This window comes from Neomonachus schauinslandi, chromosome 1, assembly GCF_002201575.2.
Source record: "Neomonachus schauinslandi chromosome 1, ASM220157v2, whole genome shotgun sequence".
NCBI classification, from domain to species: Eukaryota; Metazoa; Chordata; class Mammalia; order Carnivora; family Phocidae; genus Neomonachus; species Neomonachus schauinslandi.
The window spans coordinates 57,773,086-57,790,185 of record NC_058403.1 but is presented as its reverse complement, the minus strand read 5'-3'; the positions used below and the strand labels follow the sequence as shown (position 1 = coordinate 57,790,185).

The 17,100-nt window shown below is 37.3% G+C and overlaps 1 protein-coding gene across 1 annotated transcript in view; it reads left to right on the top strand.

The window, feature by feature from the left end:
• CFAP44 (cilia and flagella associated protein 44) overlaps nucleotides 1-17,100 on the top strand; it is a 132,404-nt gene that overhangs the window by 103,710 nt on the left and 11,594 nt on the right. The window contains exons 25-29 of the mRNA XM_021692531.2: nucleotides 47-547; nucleotides 2,834-3,037; nucleotides 4,578-4,773; nucleotides 14,679-14,789; nucleotides 16,057-16,187. Coding sequence (XP_021548206.1) covers nucleotides 47-547; nucleotides 2,834-3,037; nucleotides 4,578-4,773; nucleotides 14,679-14,789; nucleotides 16,057-16,187 — 1,143 coding nt within the window. The remainder of the gene's footprint in view (nucleotides 1-46; nucleotides 548-2,833; nucleotides 3,038-4,577; nucleotides 4,774-14,678; nucleotides 14,790-16,056; nucleotides 16,188-17,100) is intronic.

Sequence of the window (17,100 nt, the reverse complement as noted above, 5' to 3'; positions counted from 1 at the left end):
TGTCCTTTGTGAATGGATTGTCATTTTGTTTCCTTCTTTTTATCAGGCCCATTCAAAGAAAAAGAACATGAACAAATGTATCCTCTCTCTTCGAGACCTTAAAGTGGCCGTCATCGAGGAAATACAGTGCCTGGTTCAAGAACTGAAGAGCATCCAGTCAATTCTTCACATATCCAAGCACATTCCTATTCCCCAAGTCCCCCAGATACACCCAGAAGAAGTTCCAGAAAAGAGATTTCAGTATGATGAGGAAACTCTCCTAAATTTTAAGCGACAGCACATGAAGATTCAGGGTGAAACATCCTCCCAGCTGGAACAGGGAGGGTCTACAGGCTCAAGTGGAGGATTCCTCAGACTCTCTTCTAGAAAGAACAGTGATTTGACGACAAGAGATTCATTGTCTAGATCATCAAAGGCATCAGCATTCTGTGTAGATACTGTAAAATTACTGGAATTTGAAAAAGCAGATCCAATTGATATAGAGCTGGAGATTATGAAAAGGGACGAGATTAAACACTTGTACATGCAACAGTATTTAACCAATAGGGTAAGGGGTGACACTGCCTTTTTCAAGCTGAAAGAGAGGAGAGCGGGGAAGAACTAGATTTCCTTTCTTATTTATTGATTTAAATTTTCTCTACAGTAATCTTTCCCAAGCCCTGACCAGCCCACAACTCCCTGAAGGCTTAGCTTCCTCCCCATCCACGGCCTTCTGATAATTATTGTGCTCTGCCCAAGAACTTTAGAGCTTTTAAACGTTTTGCTTTGGGAAAAGCTAAGAATTAAGGACAAATCCATGTCAATTGTCATCTAACTGAAGTCTTGGTAACGGGGAAATGATGGAGCAGCTTTCAGATGCTGGATGGAACATAATTTAAAAACCTTCCAGAGAAAATGGGGCACCTCTGCTTTTTACATCCTCGTCTTTCTCTAACGTGTGATTTGCCTCATTGGTGGGAGTGTTCATGGTGATGACTGGCTTCAAAATTGTTCTGGAGCTGGAACGGCACCTGTTTTTATTTCTAGGAAGCCAGACCATGTTGGAGCCAGTGGTACAGGAGGTCCTCTGAATCCAGAAGGAAAAGGACCTTTGCTGGCTAGGAGGCTCCCGGCTGCCAACCGTATAGAGTTCCCTTCCTCAGTGTCTGTCTGGCTCCACCCTGTGAAGGCACCCCCTATAGCTCCCCAAACGTATTCTTCACTCATTATCTCTGCTTTGTCCAGCCTTGCTTTCTCACTCTTCCTGCTTCTCCCCACTCCCATTCCCCACCCCCATTCTGAATTTTGTATTTGCTTATTCCTTTGCTATTTCCTCCCACCTGCAATGATTTCCTTTCAAATATGAGTCATCATGCAAAACTTAGTCCAATTCCAAACCTTCTCCAGAATGTTCTGTCCCCATTACATACTCTTCTTTTGTCTAAACTCCGATTGCACCTATAAGCAGCACCTAATGTTTTCCGCTTATCTTTCTTGCTGTTTTATGTGTGTTAGTTTTTTTAATTGAAGTATAACTAACATACAGTGTTATATTCATTTTTGGTGTACAGTATAACAATTCAATTCTATACATCACTCAGTGCTCATATGTGTTAGTTTTGTCTTGCAAATTAGATTACACAGTTCTTGAGAGAAGGGCCACATATAATCATCTTTTGATTCCCCTGCAGTGTCTAGAAAATGCCAGACATATAGTAGATACCCAGTAAAAAAGTTTGGTTTAATAGTAACTAATTTATTTATGGTATCAACACATTTATTGGACATTCTTTGTGCAGGAACTGTGCTAGTTAGATAGGGATGCAATAATACTCAAGCCAGACATATTCTCTATCCTCATAAAGCTTATAGGCTATCAGGTGAGTGAGAGCAAAACAAGCATGAGCCTTACAAACTTAAACACCTATGTTTCAGAATGGTGTTACACTGAAAAAATATAGTCCTGCCTCAAAAGAAATTTAAAAATAGTTCAGACTTGTTGAACAAACATTAAAGAAGAGCCCACTTTGTCTACGACCATACATAAGTAAAAGTTTAATTTTTTTTTTCTTCTTCACTGTCCCAAACCCAGAGATCTCTTCCTTCTCCTCAGCCACGGGCTGGGCCCTCCCTCATTACAGGTTCTTGACTGTTGAGACTCTCCATCATGCACAGCTTAGAAAAAACATGGAATGGTTTGTCTTCTACCTATTGTCCTGGTTTTCTCAGGAGAACCAGCCCCTGGGACTCTCTCTGGATCTCTTCATGGCCTTTGGGATGGGGTGAGGGAGAAGCTGTGCCAAATCAGAGCAGAATGGAGCCTTTAAAGTCCTTGGGATGGCAGTGGGAGAAGGTCTAGACCAGGACTTGGGATATGTCATTCTTATCCCAGCTCTGTCACAACTTAAATCACCTTTGGAAATGTTTGAAAATTTTCAAAATAAGAAGTTGAAGGGAGTATGTAGTGCTTCCTGTATGAAAGACAATGTAGAGATGCTGTGGGATAAAGTGGAGGCAGATAGAAACACAAGGACCTCCTAGTCTCTGATTTCAACCACATAGTATACCAAGAAGGGCATTCTTGATGGCTTAATCATGGTAAAGAAATAGCTGGAAGGATTATAGTTACAGAATCCCTACCACTTAATAAATTTATATAAATTTTATAATATTGATAAATTGATTTATAGGACTACACATACCCATGCACATGAGCCCATATAATTCTTTCTCCATAACAAAGGTATAACGAGAAAATGCTTCTACCTAAACAAATTAGTATTGTTCAATAGTTTTAAAATATACTTACCTGTTCTTAACTCCTAACACACCCTCAAATCTTTTTCCACCTCAGATCAAAGAACTGATTGTCACTTTTGATGCAGAACTCCGTCTCCTGAGGCATCAGAAACTGAAACTAGATACTCAGATGAAATTATCTGACCTTCACCATGTCACATTATTTCAAGAAATGCTTCTCCTCAAGAATTTTGAAAAACAGGAGAACATACTTCAAGAGCGTGTTAATTCGTTAGACAAAGAAGAACAGGATATGCAGGTATGAGCCGGCAGGAGAATGCTGGCTGGCTATATCTTTTAGTTATGGAGGGGACTTGATTCTTTGTTTCCTTCTTCATCTTCTCAACTTAATTTCCCCTGTTGTTCTAGTCCTCCTCTCTTTTGCCCCTCCTCATCTCCCACCCCCAACCCCCTCTTATTCCTGCTTGTTCTGCTTTTGGTATTCTTGAGAGAGAGAAATGAATCAGACTTTACAGTGAATTCGATCGGATGTTTTGTATGGTAGGAGGATAAGTTTTCAAAAGTGAGCCTTCTATTTAGTTTATGAATTTCAAAGTATTTTTATTGTCACTAGCTATCATATAAAGTTGAGTTTTGATTATATGTTATCCTTATGAACATACTTGGAAAAGAAGTGGACTAGTTTTTTGTTGTTGTTGTTTTTATTCTTATGTTAATCCCCATACATTACATCATTAGTTTAGATGTAGTGTTCCATGATTCATTGTTTGTGCATAACACCCAGTGCTCCATGCAGAACGTGCCCTCCTCAATACCCATCACCAGACTAACCCATCCTCCCACCCCCCCTCCCCTCTAGAACCCTCAGTTTGTTTTTCAGAGTCCATCGTCTCTCATGGTTCGTCTACCCCTCCGATTTCCCCCGCTTCATTCTTCCCCTCCCGCTACCTTCTTCTTCTTTTTTTTTTCTTAACATATATTGCATTATTTGTTTCAGAGGTACAGATCTGAGATTCAACAGTCTTGCACAATTCACAGCGCTTACCAGAGCACATACCCTCCCCAGTGTCTATCACCCAGTCACCCCATCCCTCCCACCCCACCCCCCACTCCAGCAACCCTCAGTTTGTTTCCTGCAATTAAGAATTCCTCATATCAGTGAGATCATATGATACATGTCTTTCTCTGTTTGACTTATTTCACTCAACATAATACCCTCCAGTTCCATCCACGTCGTTGCAAATGGCAAGATCTCATTCCTTTTAGAAGTTGACTAGTTTTTTAAATACGATAGCTAGTTTCACGGTAATATGTAATTGAGTATCTTCGGAAAGTAAGTTTCTTTGTTTGTTATATATATGTTAAATTTAAAGAGATAAATGATACCATCCAACTTTCATCTCAAAGGAAGAAGGATTCTATCAAATAAATATTACTGAATAGTAACACCATTTTTAAGGTATATCTGCTGCACTAAGGGATGCAGTGTCTTTTTGTTTTAGTTGTCATGTATTCATATGAAAAACATCTTTTGTTTTTGAGATCACACATACAAAAATATTAGCTGACAGTAAATATTTCACTTAATTTAGACTTTTTGAGGAAGCTAAACATAAAAAGCTGATCTTATCCAATTCTGGACTTAACTGATTTTTACAAAAGAATTATAAAATTTTAACCATATAAATGGATGGCTCTCCAACCATCAGAAATGTAAACTTCTATGAAGAAGGTTAAAAAAATGTTTGTGAACTGTAACCTTACATTGTAATATATATTACTCTCTGAACCTGGTTTATTGGAAATACTTTCACTTATTCCTGTTTTTGTTCATTTAGTGGAAAATAAATGAAACTCTTAAAGAGATGGAAGAGAAAAAGAATGAAATTGCCAAGCTCCAGGACCAAGAAAAAGCACTCTATGCTGGTTTCCAAGCAGCCGTTGGAGAAAACAATAAATTTGCTAATTTCCTCATGAAAGTCCTAAAGAAGAGGATTAAGCGGGCAAAGAAAAAGGATGTTGAAGGAGATGCCGGTTTGAATTTCTTTTTAACATATGATTCTATTTTTTTCTCATTAACATGAAATAGAGAAATAACTAAGGATATATTTGACAACTTTTGTTCCTACAACATAGACAGTTAGAAGTTCTGTGGGCTTGAAGGGGAGAGAATATAAACCTGTAGATCTCTAACCCTATGGAGTTAATTTGTGTGTGTGTATCTGGTTTGAAACAGCTTAGGGTAGTTTATGTAACAAGCACATCTTCTCTTCTGTTTATATGCCAACTCAATGTCATCTTTGGTAAAATATCTCGTCATGTCCTTCGCCCAAGTTTGAATAGGATTTTTTGCTTCTGAGGTTTAAGCGTCCTCTGTATAGTCTAGGCGCTAGTCCTGTGTCAGACAGGTGCTTTGCAAATATTTTCTTCTGTTGTGTAGCTTGTTTTTTCATTCCCTCAACATGGTCTTTCACAGAGCTGAAGGTTTTATTTTTGTTGAGGTCCAATTTATAAGGTGTTTTTCTTTTTTTGGTTTTCTTTTTTTTTGGATCTTGCTTAGGTTTCAAAGTCTAAGAACTCTTTGCCTAGCCTTAGGTCCCAAAGATTCTCTCCTATTTATTTCTGAAAGTTTTAGAGTTTTACATTAAAGTCTGAAATCGATTTGGGCTTAATTTTTCTATAAGGTGCGAGACTTAGGTCAAGATCTGTTTATCCCTCCTGTGAATGTCTAATTGCCCTAGCACCATTTGTTGCAAAAGCTCTCTTTCTCCCATTGAATTCCTTTTGATCTTTGTCAAAAACCACTTGGGCATATTTGTGTGGATCTGCTTCTGGATGTTCTGTTCTGCTGATCGGTTTGTCTAGCTCCCCACCAATACTGTAGTCTTGATTATGGAGGCCATTGAGTTCTGAAGTCAGGTCAACTAATTCCTCCTATTTTATTCTTCTTTCTCAGAATTGTTTCAGCTATTCTATTTCCTTTATCTTTCTATATTTCCAAATAATTTTTTGTATATACAAAAAAATCTTGTTGAAATTTTGATAGAAATTGTGTTAAACTTTTATATCAGTTTGGGGAGAATCTGCATCTTTGTTGGGTCTTCCAATGAGTGAACACAGTATGCATTTAGAGATTTGATTTCTTTCATCAGCATTGTATCATTTTCAACATACAATTCAGGTTCATGTTTTGTTAGATTTATACTGAAGTATTTCCCTTTTTTAAGTGACTTTATTTTTATTATTATTATTATTTTTTTCCAGAGAAAGAGAAAGCAAGTCAGGGGAGAGGGGCAGAGGGAGAGGGAGAGAGAGATTCTCAAGCAGACTCACCACTGAACACTAAGCCTGATGTGGGGGCTTGATTTCACCACCCTGAGATCAGACCTGAGCTGAAATCAAGAATCAGATGCTTAATCGATCCATCCAGGTGCCCCTCAAGTGATTTTTAATGCTATATATATATTTTTTTTGGTGGTGGTAGAAATATTTTATTAAAATCTCACACAAAGGGCGCCTGGGTGGCTCAGTCAGTTAAGTGTCTGCCTTTGGCTCAGGTCATGATCTCAGGGTCCTAGGATCGAGTCCCATGTTGGGCTCCTTGCTCAGTGGGGAGTCTGCTTCTCCCTCTCCCTCTCTCTCTCTCAAATAAATAATAAAATCTTTAAAAAAATTCTCACACAAAATCCTAGAAAATGAAATAAGTGGCAGACTAATAGTATACATTAGTACAATTTTATAGTGCTATTTTGTTTTTAATCTTGGTGTCGCATGTCCACACTAGTATATAGAAATACAGTTGCTTTTTAGATGTTGATCTCCTATCTTGTGACCTCACTTATTAGTTTTAGAAGTTTTTGATAGATTCCTTGGGAATTTCTATGTAGACAATAATTTATCTGCAAATAGGTTCAGTTTTATTTCTTTCTTTCTGCTCTTTATGCCAATTTCTTCTTTTTGCCTTTTTGCACTGTTTAGAACATCCAGTACTACATGGAAATAGAGTGCTGAGAGCTGACATCGTTGCCTTATTCACAGTCGTAGGCAGAAAGCATTTAATGGTTCACCATTAAGTATGCTACCTGTAGGTATTTTGTGGATACTCTATCAAGTTGAGGAAGTTCCCCTCTGTTCCTAGTTTTTAAAGTTTTTATCATGAATGGGTGTTGAATTTTGTCAGATGGTTTTCTACCTTGATTGATGATTATGTGATTTTTTTTTCTTTAGCTTATTAATATGGTGTGTTACACTGGCTGATTACTGATTATTGAATCAGACTTACACCCTTGAAATACCACCCCCCTCATGGTTTATAATTCTTTTTATATATTGTTGAATTCTATTTTCAAATATTTTATTAAGAAATTTTGTGCCTAGAGGCGCCTGGCTGGTTCAGTCAATAGAGCATGCAACTCTTGCTCTTGGGGTTATGAGTTCAAGCCCCATTTTGGGTGTAGAACTTATTTAAAAAAAAAAAGAAGAAGAAGAAAAGAAAAAAAAAATTTTGTGTCCATATATTCATGAGGATCATTGGTCTTTAGCTTGCTTTTTTCTCTTTTTTGTACTATCTTTGTCTGGTTTTAGTATCAGGATAATACTAGCTTCACAATATGAATTAGGAAGTCTTCTCTTTGATTTTCTGGAAGATAATGTATGTGGTAGTAATTCTTTAAATTTGGTAGTGTTCTCCAGTGAAACTATTTGGACCTGTAGATTTCTTCAGGGGAGTTTTAAAATTACAAACTCAAAAGTTTTTTTTTTAAAGATTTTATTTATTTATTTATTTATTTATTTATTTATTTTTAAAGATTTTATTTTTTTATTTGACAGAGACAGAGACAGTGAGAGCAGGAACACAAGCATGGGGAGTGGGAGAGAGAGAAGCAGGCTTCCCGCTGAGCAGGGAGCCTGATGTGGGACTCTGGGATCATGACCTGATCCGAAGGCAGCCGCTTAATGACTGAGCCACCCAGGCGCCCCAAGATTTTATTTATTTTTGACAGAGAGAGAGTGTGTACAAGCAGGGGAAGCAGCAGGCATAGGGAGAGGGAGAAGCAGACTCCCCGCTGAGCAGGGAGCCCGATCCCAGGACCCTGGGATCATGACCTGAGCCGAAGGCAGACACTTAACTGTCTGAGCCACTCAGGTGCCCCTCAAGGGTTTTTAGTATAGCTATATAACTATTCAGATTATCTATTTCATATTGGGTGACCAGTGGTAATTTGTATTTTTGTGTGTGTGAAATTGGTCTATTTCATCTGAGTTGCCAAATTTATGTGTGTGGGGATATTCATTGTATTTCTCTATTATCTTTTTAATATCTGCAAGGTCTGTAGTAACATCACCTATTGCATTCTTGATATTGGTAACTTTTTGTTATCCCCCCTGTTTTTTTAGACTTGCTAGAGGTTTGTCAATTTGATCTTTTTGTGAACAAACGGGATAAATTTGGATAACTTCGGATAGGTGATTTTTTAAAGATAATTTTTCTACTTTCAATGTTATTGATTTCTGCACTTATCTTTATTATTACCTTCTTCTGCTGGCTTTGGATTTATTCTGCATTTCTGTTTTTAGGTTTTGAGGTGAGTGTGAATTATTGATTTGAGACTTTTCCTCTTCTAATTTAGTGCTGTAATTTCCCTCTTAACACTGCTTTAGCTGGATTCTACAAATTTTGGTAAGTTGCATTTTCCATTTTCATTCATGTCACTGCAGTTTTAAAATTTACATTGATCTTTCCTTTAGGCCCCATGGACCATATAGAAGTGTTTTGTTTGGGTCCAAGTGTTTTGAGATTTTCTTGGTAAGTTTTTGTTATGGATTCCTAGTTTGATTCCATTGGGGTCAGAGACCACATTCTGCATGATTTCAGTTCTTTTATAGTTGTTGAAATTTGTTTAATGGTCTAGCATATGGTCTGTCTTGGTATATGTTCTGTGGGTACTTGCAAAGAATGTATATTCTGCTGTTTTGGGTTAAACCTTCTATTACTGTCAATTGGATCCTGTTGGTTAATGATGCTATTCAGGTCTTCTAAGGTAGTCTTGCTGATTTTCTGTATAATTCCAATCAAATGTTGAGAGGGGGTGTTGAAGTCTCCAAATATAATTATGGATTTATCTATTTCTCTTTTCATTTCTATCGGTTTTGCTTCCATATTTGCAGCCCTGTTTTATGCATACACATTCAGGATTACTATGTCTTCTTGATAGATGGACACTTTTATCATATAAGGTCTTTCTCTGTCTAGAATATTTTTCTTTGCTCTGAAGTCTACTTTATCTGATGTTAATATAGTCACTCCTGTTTGGCTCTGATTAATGTTTGCATGATATATCTTTTCACTCCTTTTACTTTCAATTTGACTATGTTATTATATTAGAAGTGAATTTCTAGTAGACAGCACATGGTTAATGTTTCTTATCTACTCTTTGTCTTTTAATTGGTGTACTTAAACCATTTAGATTTAATATATTAGGGCTTCAGTATGCCATTTATTTATTTTTTATTCTCTCTGCTTTCCATCTTCTACATTTTCCTACCTTCCTCTGGGTTACTTGAACATTTTTTAGAATTCCATTTTAATTTTCTCTAGTCTTTTGAGTGTATCTCTTTGTGTAACTTTTTTTTTTTTTTTAAAGGTTTTATTTATTTGACAGAGAGAAAGACAGCCAGAGAGGGAACACAAGCAGGGGGAGTGGGAGAGGGAGAAGCAGGCTTCCCGCGGAGCAGGGAGCCCGATGCGGGGCTCGATCCCAGGACTCTGGGATCATGACCTGAGCCAAAGGCAGACGCTTAACCACTGAGCCACCCAGGCACCCCTTGTGTAACTTTTTTAGTGGTTGCTTTATAAATTACATTGTATATACATAATTTATCTCAGACCACCAGTGTTATCATTTTACCAGTTTAAGTCAAGTATAGAATCCTCATCTGCCTTTACATCCCTTTATTTCCTCCATTTATAATATAATTGTCTTGAATAGTTCATCTACATACATCTAGAACCACATCAGACAATGTTATAATTTTTGCATCAACTACCAAACATAATTTAAACACTCAAAGGGAGGAAGGAAGCCTATTATACTTACCTATATTTTTGCTTACCATGTTAATTTTTCCTTGATGATGTTCCAAAATTCCTTCTTAAAAAAACTATTTCCCTTCTGTTTAAAGAATGTCCCTTATCCATTCTTTTAGGGTAGGTATACTAGTGGCAAACTGAAAATGTCTTAATTTCCTCTCCATTTCAGAAAGATATTTTCACTGGGTATAGGATTCTAGGTTGACTTTTTTTTTCTTTCAGCATTTAAAAAATATTGTGCTACTTTCTTCCAGCCTCCATGGTTTCTGATAAGAAATCCTCTGATACTCAAATTGTTCATCTCCCAAAGGTGAAGTCTCACGTCTCTCACTGTCTTTAAGACTTTTTGTCTTTAGTTTCCAGACACTTGACTATGATGTGTCTTGGAGTAGATTCTTTGGGTTCAGACTGATGAAAGTTCACTCCTTTAATCTGTCAGCTTATGTCTTTTGCCAAATTTGAGAAGTTTTCAGTCATTATTTCTTTAAGTGCTTTTACAAACCTCCTTTTTCTTCACTCCTTTTGGGACTCATGCCATGAATGTTTGACCTTTCATTATAGTCCTATAGGTCCCTGAGGCTCTGAGGTTTGAGGTTTGTTTTTCAGTTTTCTTTCTGTTTTTCAAACTGGATGACTTCTATTGTTCTGCCCTCATGTTTACAGATGCTTTCCTCTGTTCCCCTCCATTCTGCTGTTGAGCCCATCTACTGAGTTCCTCTTCTAGTTATTGTATTTTCCAGTTCTAACATTTCCATTTAGTTCTTCTTTGTATCTTTTTCTTTCTGATACTTTTTATTTCTTTAAACAGGCTTTGTATTTTTCATTTGCTTAAAGTGTGTTATAATTGGTTATGGAAGCATTTTTATCATGGCTATTTTAAATACGTTGTCAGATAATTTTAACATTTCCGCCATCCTAATGTTGACATTTATTCATTGTCTTTTCTCATTCAGTTGGAGATCTTCCTGGTTCTTGCTACAGTGAATGACTTTCAGTTGAAACCTGGAAACTTCCATATTATGTTATAAGACTCTGTATCTTATTTAAATCTTCTGTTTTTCTTGGCTTTTTCTAACACTGCTCTTCCAGAGAAAGGATTGGATGCCTACTCCTTATTGCCATACTCAACCTTCACTGTGACTCAAAGGAAGGAAGATCTCCTTGTTCTGGAGTTCTGGGTCCCCATGTAGTCTCTACTGACAACATAGTGGGGATGGCCTTGGTACCTCTGCGCAATGGTGAAAGTCCTGACTTTCCAGGTTCTTCTTCTTCTTTTTTTCTATTAGGGTTCTTCTGACATGACCTCTATGGGAGGAGGGAGTGAGTCTTGTTATTGCCAGGTGAAAGAAATCCGGGCTACTCACATGGTCTCCACAGATATCTTGGTGGGGTTTGGGGGCAAGGCTGGTCACCAGCCAGCAGGAAAAAATGTCCTGGTTCCCTGCTTTGCCTTCTCTGACACTATCCTGTGTGATGAGAATGTTGGGTTCCTCATTGCAGCTTTGCAAGGGTGGGTGTCTAGGTTCCCTACTTGGCCTTCGCTGATAGGGGTGGGAGTGGGACCACAGTTTTTTTCCTGTGGTGTTTGGTTAGGATATTGTCTAAAAGTTTTGCCTTGTTGGGCCACCTCTTTCTTGGCCATTTGGCTAGAGAGAGTAGGCTCTGGTTGGGCCGTTTTATATCTGTATCTATTGGTGTTTCCAGGTTGGTGACTTACTCATTTCTAAGTCTGAGATCTAAGAGGCAAAAAGAAGACCCAAAAAACTCACCACAGTTGTTCCTCAGCTTCTGAGTTTCATATTTAGTCTGCTTTCTTTCCATTTTTCAGAATCTTATGTTTGTTCTACATAAGAAAAAAATAGATCTACTTTGTCTTCCCAAAAGCAGAAATCTATGTAGGAATTTTAAAGTCTAATTTTAAACTTTGGTGATTTATTTCATAAGGTGGTACAGACTGCTTAAAGTAATTTTAAGAGAGATCTTAAATTTAGGAAATCTTCTGAAGAGTATGAGGTCCATCTCTTATTTCTAACTTGATGTCCATAAAATAGAAATTGCCAATTAGTGATCTATGGTTCATAGATGGCTTCAACATGTTTAAAAGAAAATGGAGTAGAGCTGCGTGGGAGAGGTCTACAGTCCCTTCTCTGAAACTCTTAGGGGCAGATGAGTTTTAGTATTTTTTGTATTTTATAAAAGATATTTTATATGACACTGTTAAAGAAAAAACCATTCATGGCACTTGTTAAAGAACAATAAGGCAGACTTTATTCAGGGGCACCACTACAATGGGATTTTATAATAGGGGAGGGAGATCAGCTCAACTCTGAATACAACAAGGACAAGTAGAGATTTATAGCCAAGCAGCAGGGTGGGAGTCAGTGAATGGAAAATTACTAAGAGGTAGAATAATTCTTTGCTAGACTGACCTAACAGGATTTTTGCTGAAGATTGGCCAGAGTGAAAAGATAGTGAGGGTAAGGATTAAGGAGGAATCTGATCAGATATCAAGGGTGTGAGATTTTTACTAAACTGACTCAGCAGGATTCTTGCTAAAACTGGACTAAATGGGTCAAGAACTAAGCTCATGGTCCACTATGGGTCAGAAAGAGAACTCAGAGGAGCCTGACTCAAGTTTGGTCAACGGATAGAGTCTTTGTCAACTCTCACCCCCAGCAGGGCTTAGAGCAGGATATCTAAATCAAACACCTTAATATTTCTACAGCAAGACACAAATATTCACACTAAGTAGGTTAAATAAAGATAATATATAGCATTACTTCAGATAAGTTATGGAAGATTTTTTTTCCCCCTCCCAAGGCACTATGATTTAGGAATTGTGGACCTATAAAACCAAGTGTGTGTTAGGTCACAGCAGAAGCAGCTTGGCAGTTTGGTCTCAACCTTCTTTGATTCAGTGCATTGAAATTAATTGAACAACCTTCTTCAGGCATTTGACTTTTGGTCTCTGTGTCCCCAACCATTTATTTATTTGTTTTTTCTTTTTACTTGGTTATTTTATTTTGTAGAATTTTATTATTATTTTAAACTAATTTTTTTATTGAATTATAGTTGACACACAATGTTACATTAGTTTCAAGTGAAAAACATAGTGACTCCACCACTCTGTATGTTATACTATGCTCAACACAAGTGCAGCTGCCATCTGTCCTCATGTAACACTAATATAATACTATTGATTATATTCCCTCTGCTGGACCTTCCAGCTCATGACTTATTCATTCTATAACTGGAAAGCCTGTGCCTTCCATGCCCCTTCACCCATTTTGCCCATCCCTCTGCCCCCCCCTTTGCTTTTCTGGTGACAGTCTGTTTGTTTCCTGTATTTATGGTCTGTTTCTGCTTTTTTTGTTTGTTTGTTCATTTGTTTTGTTTTTTAGATACCCTGTGTAAGTGAAATCATATAGTATTTGTCTTTCTCTTATTTCACTTAGCATTATACCCTCTAAGTCCATCCAGGTTGTTGCAAGTAGCAGGATCTCATTTCTTTTCTGTGACTGAGTATTAATCCATATCTTGGTCGTTGTAAATGCTGCTGCAATAACATAAGAATGCATACATCTTTTTGAATTACTGTTTTCATTTTCTTTGGGTAAATACCCAGTAGTGGAATTACTGGGTCATATGGTAATTCTATTTTTAATTTTTTGAGGAACCTCCATACTGTTTTCTACAGTGGCTGCACCAATTTACATTCCCACCAACAGTGTGTGAGGGTTCCTTTATCTCCACATCCTTGCCAACATCTGTTGTTTCTTGTCTTTTTGAATCTAACCATTCTGACAAGTGTGGTTTTGATTTGCATTTCCCTGATAATGAGTGATGTTGAGCATCTTTTCATGCGTCTGTTGACCATCTGTATGTCATCTTTGGAGAAATGTCTGTTCAGGTTCTCTGTCCATTTCTTAATCAGATTATTTGTGGGATTTTTTGGTGTTGTGTAAGTTCCTTATATATTTTGGATGTTAACCAATAATTGGATATATCATTTGCAGATACAGTCTCCCATTCACTGGGTTGACTTTTTGGTTTGCTGATGATTTCCTTCACTCTGCAAAAGCTTTTTTTTTTTTTTTGGAGTAGTTCCAATAGTTTATTTTTGCTTTTGTTTCTCTTGCCTTAGGATACATATCTAGAAAGATGTTTCTATGGCTGATGTCAAAGAAATTACCGCCTACATTTTCTTCTAGGAGTTTTATGGTTTTAGGTCTCACATTTAGGTTGAACTCACATTTTGAGTCCATTTTTATGTATGAATAGGAAAGTGGCCCAGTTTCATTCTTTTGCATCTAGCTGTCCAGTTTTCCCAGCACCACTTGTTGAACAGACTGTGTTTTCCCCATTGTGTATTCTTGCCTCCTTTGTCATAGAGCAACCATATAAGTGTGGGGTTATTTCTGGGCTCTCTATTTTGTTCTCTTGATCTATGTGTCTGTTTCTGTGCCAGCACCATACTGTTTTGATTATTATAGTTTAGTAGTATATCTTGAAATCTGGGACTGTGATACCTCCAGTTTTGTTCTTTTAAGATTGCTTTGGCTATTCAAGGTCTCTTGTGGGTCCATATTAATTTTAGGATTATTCATTCTAGTTCTGTGAAAAATACTATTGGTGTTTTGATAGAGATTGCATTGAATCTGTAGATTTCTTTGGGTAATATTTTCTTTAACCATTTTAAACTCTTCTAAAAATATTGACTAATTGCCTGCCTTATCTGTTATTTTCCTAGTGACTAACTCATTGAAAAAACCCTTTATTTTTAAAATCTGAGATTTATCTTAACACAGGAACTTCTCTGCTTATTAATAATGTCTTCTTCTCTATTTAGATGAAGATGAAGATAGTGATGAATCAAGTGAAGAAGAATCTAGCTTAGAGAGTGATGAAGATGAGTCTGGATCTGAAGATGAAGTTTTTGATGATTCTATTTGCCCAACAAGTAAGTTGGATAAAACCATATGTTCTCTGTGAAGTGTGAATATGGACTGATAATATCAAGGAGATCCTTTTGTGGTTTCTCGGTTGTCTTATAATAAAATTTAAGGGAAGCGTGGTTGAAGTTGTATGAAGTAGTCTAATGAATACTTTTATTTGGCTCTCTGGATGATTTATTTTCTTTTCCCTAGGCAGTCATTTATGAACGACAAATAATTTACAGATAACTTATAGTTGGTTCAAAGTCAAATTATGTAGAAATAACAGATCGCAGTGTGTGCGTGTGCGTGCACACACGTGTGCATGTATTTTTTTTTTTTACGAAGCTTTCTCTTTTTGACAAACCCATTCAAATTTTCATATTTAAAATCCGTTTTGTAAGGGTACTTTGTGCCGGCTTCCTGGAGATGCTTAGCAATTTATATTCACTGTTTTCACTGGTAAAACCAGTCTGAAGCAGCCAGACCAATATTCTTACAGTCTCAATAGATGAATAGTCCTGTACAGAAAAAACTTCTTTTTGGTATGAAATTTATTTTTGTAGCCACTTTATATAGATTTTAAATAAAATTTTAAAGCTTAATTTCAAGTAAAGTTTAAATCTTGTTTTAATGTTGCAAACAAGAGTCTTCTTAAAATCATATGTCTGAGTGAACTAGAGCTCGAAAGATTATAATGCAACTTGTTACAGCAGGATCCTTGTAAATAATCCTTGTTTACAGCAGGATTAAATGGCCTGAAAAAAGTCCCACAGCTAGTTTGGTGGTGGAACTAGGGCTAGAACTAAAGTTTCTAAATTCCATTGTAGTACTCTTATTTTCACATTCTTTATCTATTGCTTGGTGGACTGTGGTGTGATATAGTGGACATTAATACAGGGATACTGTACCTGAGTCCCATTGTGTCACGTGTCAGCTACATGACTTCTCTGAGACTTTGGGTGCTCACCTATAATGTGGGAACAACAGTTTCTACCTTGCAAGGGCCTAGGAGACTTGAGTGAGAGAACGTACATACAAGGAGTCCTAAACAGAAAGTCTGGCTCACGGTACTGCTCGGAACATCAGTGCAGTGCTGGTATCAGAATTACTATCAGGATTACTTATATTAATAATTTCCACCCGGAACAGTGGAGCCCGAAGTGGAGTGAAAGTGTGCTAGAGTGGACCCACAAATGGTCATTATTAATTCTGAAGCTCCAAAGTCCACACTTCTAATATCGGCACATTCCATGACAATGGGGCTTCTTTTAATTTTGACTGTCTTTTCAGATTGTGATGTGGGTCTTTTTGAATTGGCCCTTCAACTTCGAGAGAAAAGGCTGGACATTGAGGAGGCCTTAGCTGAAGAAAAGAAAATTATCGATAACCTCAAAAAGGAACATGATACACTATCCAAAAAAGTATGATGGTGTGCTTACTTATTTATCCTCTCCCAGCGTGCCAGCCATCCTCCCAGCTACTGTACTGCTGTAGAAATGACATGAGTTAGGCCTTCTCCCCAGAGAAGAAACATTTTATTTTATTTTATTTATTTAATTTATTTTTTAAAGATTTTACTTATTTATTTGACAGAGAGAGAGACAGTGAGAGAGGGAACACAAGCAGGGGGAGTGGGAGAGGGAGAGGGAGAAGCAGGCCTCCTGCTGAACAGGGAGCCCGATGCGGGGCTTGATCCCAGGACCCTGGGATCATGACCTGAGCCGAAGGCAGACGCTTAACTGACTGAGCCACCCAGGCGCCCCTATTTTATTTATCTTTTTAAGGATTTTATTTATTTGTCAGAGAGAGAGCACAAGCAAGGGGAGCGGCAGACAGAGGGAGAAGCCGACTCCCTGCTCGGCAGGAAGCCCAACACAGGACTCGATCCCAGAACCCTGAGATCATGACCTGAGCCCAAGGCAGACACTTAACTGACTGAGCTACTCAGGTGCCCCTAAACATTTTAAGTGTTATATTTTAAGTTTTTTCTCTTCAAGCACAGTTGTGGTAGGGGCTGTTGGTTCTTTTGAAGATTGGCCTTCCTTTATCTAAATCATTGATCTCCAAACTTTTTTATTACATACTTCTATAAGTAAAAAAAATTTATATACAATATATGTATATATATTTACAAATTATATTCACAAACTATTATACTAATGTATTTTGTATATTAGGAAACATTCACAAGAACAGAAATGAAAAAGAGTAAGATAAAAATAAATAGAAACAGAGTGAGAGGGGTCCGGACAGGGTTGCCACTGAGGGTCCTTAGGGTTAGTCTTTTATAGAAAGCCATCCAGGGAACTTAAATCCTTCTAACATCTCTATTGA